The sequence below is a fragment of the Myotis brandtii genome, unplaced genomic scaffold, assembly GCF_000412655.1.
Source record: "Myotis brandtii unplaced genomic scaffold, ASM41265v1 scaffold1112, whole genome shotgun sequence".
Classification (NCBI taxonomy): Eukaryota; Metazoa; Chordata; class Mammalia; order Chiroptera; family Vespertilionidae; genus Myotis; species Myotis brandtii.
The window spans coordinates 344529-346700 of record NW_005353800.1 but is presented as its reverse complement, the minus strand read 5'-3'; the positions used below and the strand labels follow the sequence as shown (position 1 = coordinate 346700).

General features: G+C 44.3%; 1 protein-coding gene across 1 annotated transcript in view; it reads right to left on the bottom strand.

The window, feature by feature from the left end:
- The window catches only part of TAF6L (TAF6-like RNA polymerase II, p300/CBP-associated factor (PCAF)-associated factor, 65kDa), a 14097-nt gene that overhangs the window by 2921 nt on the left and 9004 nt on the right, over positions 1-2172 (bottom strand). The window contains exon 10 of the mRNA XM_014545284.1: positions 6-142. Within this exon, the coding sequence (XP_014400770.1) occupies positions 6-142 (137 nt within the window). The remainder of the gene's footprint in view (positions 1-5; positions 143-2172) is intronic.

The following is a 2172-nucleotide window of genomic DNA, read 5'->3' as shown; positions in this document are numbered from 1 at the left end:
CCCGCTCACTCACCAGAATGGCGCCGTAGACCTTGTGCCCGTCCGCTTTCACCTGGGCATTGGATACGGAGTAGTCATCCAGCACGGCCTGCAGGTTCGTCCAGTAGGTGGACAGGTGTGGGTACAGGACGCGCTCCACTGCCTGGAAGAGAGAGAGGGATGCAGAGGGCCTCTGGGTGGCTGATCGCCTCCAATGCCCTTTCGCATGAAAGTCCTCTTTTATCCCTGATACTGGACAGGGCTCCCTCCTCCTAAATTCCCTGCGTGGCATTCTCAACCAACATTTATTTGGAACCTACTGTGTGCACAAGCCTTCACCAAGCCCTGGAAATTAAGATTGGGTACAAAGACACAATATAAAGTGATCTGCTATAACTAACATGCGCCATGTCACTGACATGAGGGCCAAGAGGGTATAAGTGATGCCCAGGGCTAACAACGGAGGAATTTTTTTTTTAAGATTTTTTTTTTTAATCTTATTGATTTTTTACAGAGAGGAAGGGAGAGAGATAGAGAGCTAGAAACATCGATGAGAGAGAAACATCGATCAGCTGCCTCCTGCACACCTCCTACTGGGGATATGCCCGCAACCAAGGTACATGCCCTTGACCGGAATCGAACCCGGGACCCTTCAGTCCACAGGCCGACGCTCTATCCACTGAGCCAAACCGGTTTCGGCAACAACGGAGGAATTTAGGTTGCCAACTGCTTCCCTGTACACACAGTACTGTCCTCGCCTGAATGTGAACAGGGTCTCAGCTCAAACCACAAAAACAAGTCAGAGTCCTGGACTCCTGATTACAGAATTTTAAATCCTGAAGTCAATTTGCAGAAAGCAATTAAGACTTCACAGAGGTTATGTTTTTGTGGGGCTTTGATGGGTAAGAGCCTTTGGTGAGTCATCCACAGCCTGAGGATCTGAAAATACTGACAGAACTGACAAGCTCCTAGAAAAATATGACTTGCTGCAGACAACAGCTATGAAAGCTTAAAAAATTTTGTAACTGCAGTAATTAAAAATCTAATGACAAAACACCACGCCAAATTTGACAAAGTCTACAGACGCTCAAGAAATGAGCATCTCAATCTTATTAAACCAAATATAAAAACAGAATACCCACCCCCCGATTCTGTAAGGCCAATGTAAACCTGGCCCTAAAACCACACAAGGACAGTACATAAGCGAACACATGGCTAATTTCATCATGAATGTAAGAAAATCCTTTAAAATGTTAGTAAACTCACCAGTATATAGAAAATGCACTACATTCTAATACTTTTTAAAGACTATATACCATGACCAAATTGAGTATATCCCAGAAATGTACATATCGTTCACTAAGAAACTCTGTCTCTAAGTCTCCCTCCCCTCCCTACCGGCCCCCACCCACCGAGACTGGGCAGCCACTGAGCCGATCAGACTCCTCGAACCTCACTCCCCCGGCTCTGCAACCACATCTGACAAACCCAATGTGGCTGAGACTGAGGAATTTGATAAATTGAAACTGAAGACAGAAATGCAAGAGAAAAACCCACTGCCTTCAAAAGAAAAGAACTACCGACAAGAAAGGCTGCACCTGCCTCTCCCATCTGCCTGCCTGGCTGGCAGGGAAGGAAAAGAACTTGCATGTTGGCAAAGGAAGAAGCTGGGTGCGACCAGTGAAGTTTAAAGTAAAAACAAAAACATGCAGGTCCAGGTGTGTGTCTCTGTCGAACTGTGACCTCTTGGTTTATAGGTCAATGCTTAACCACTGAACCACACCAGCTGGGCTGCCACACAGGACTTTTGAAAGGATAAGACATTTATATACAAAAGATCAGTGAACCAATGTCACCCCAATCTATATATATAAAAGGCTAAGTGACCGATCAGCCAACCGACCATCCGGTACATGACCCTCACTGGCAATTTAAAAATAAACGTTGACCCAGTGCACAAATTTGAGTACATTGAAAGGAAATTATAAGAATTAATTATCTTAATATCGCTAGTCTCCCTTTCTCTATGATAGAAGTGTCAACCAAATTCACTATTGACAATGACAGATCAAAACACGAGACTGGCATCAGCAAGAGGTTTATATGTACTGCGTATGCGCAAATCAACTTAGCCTTTTATAGATATAGAATAAACTTGCTTAATTAGCCCTGCTTTCTGATTTAGCTAAACGT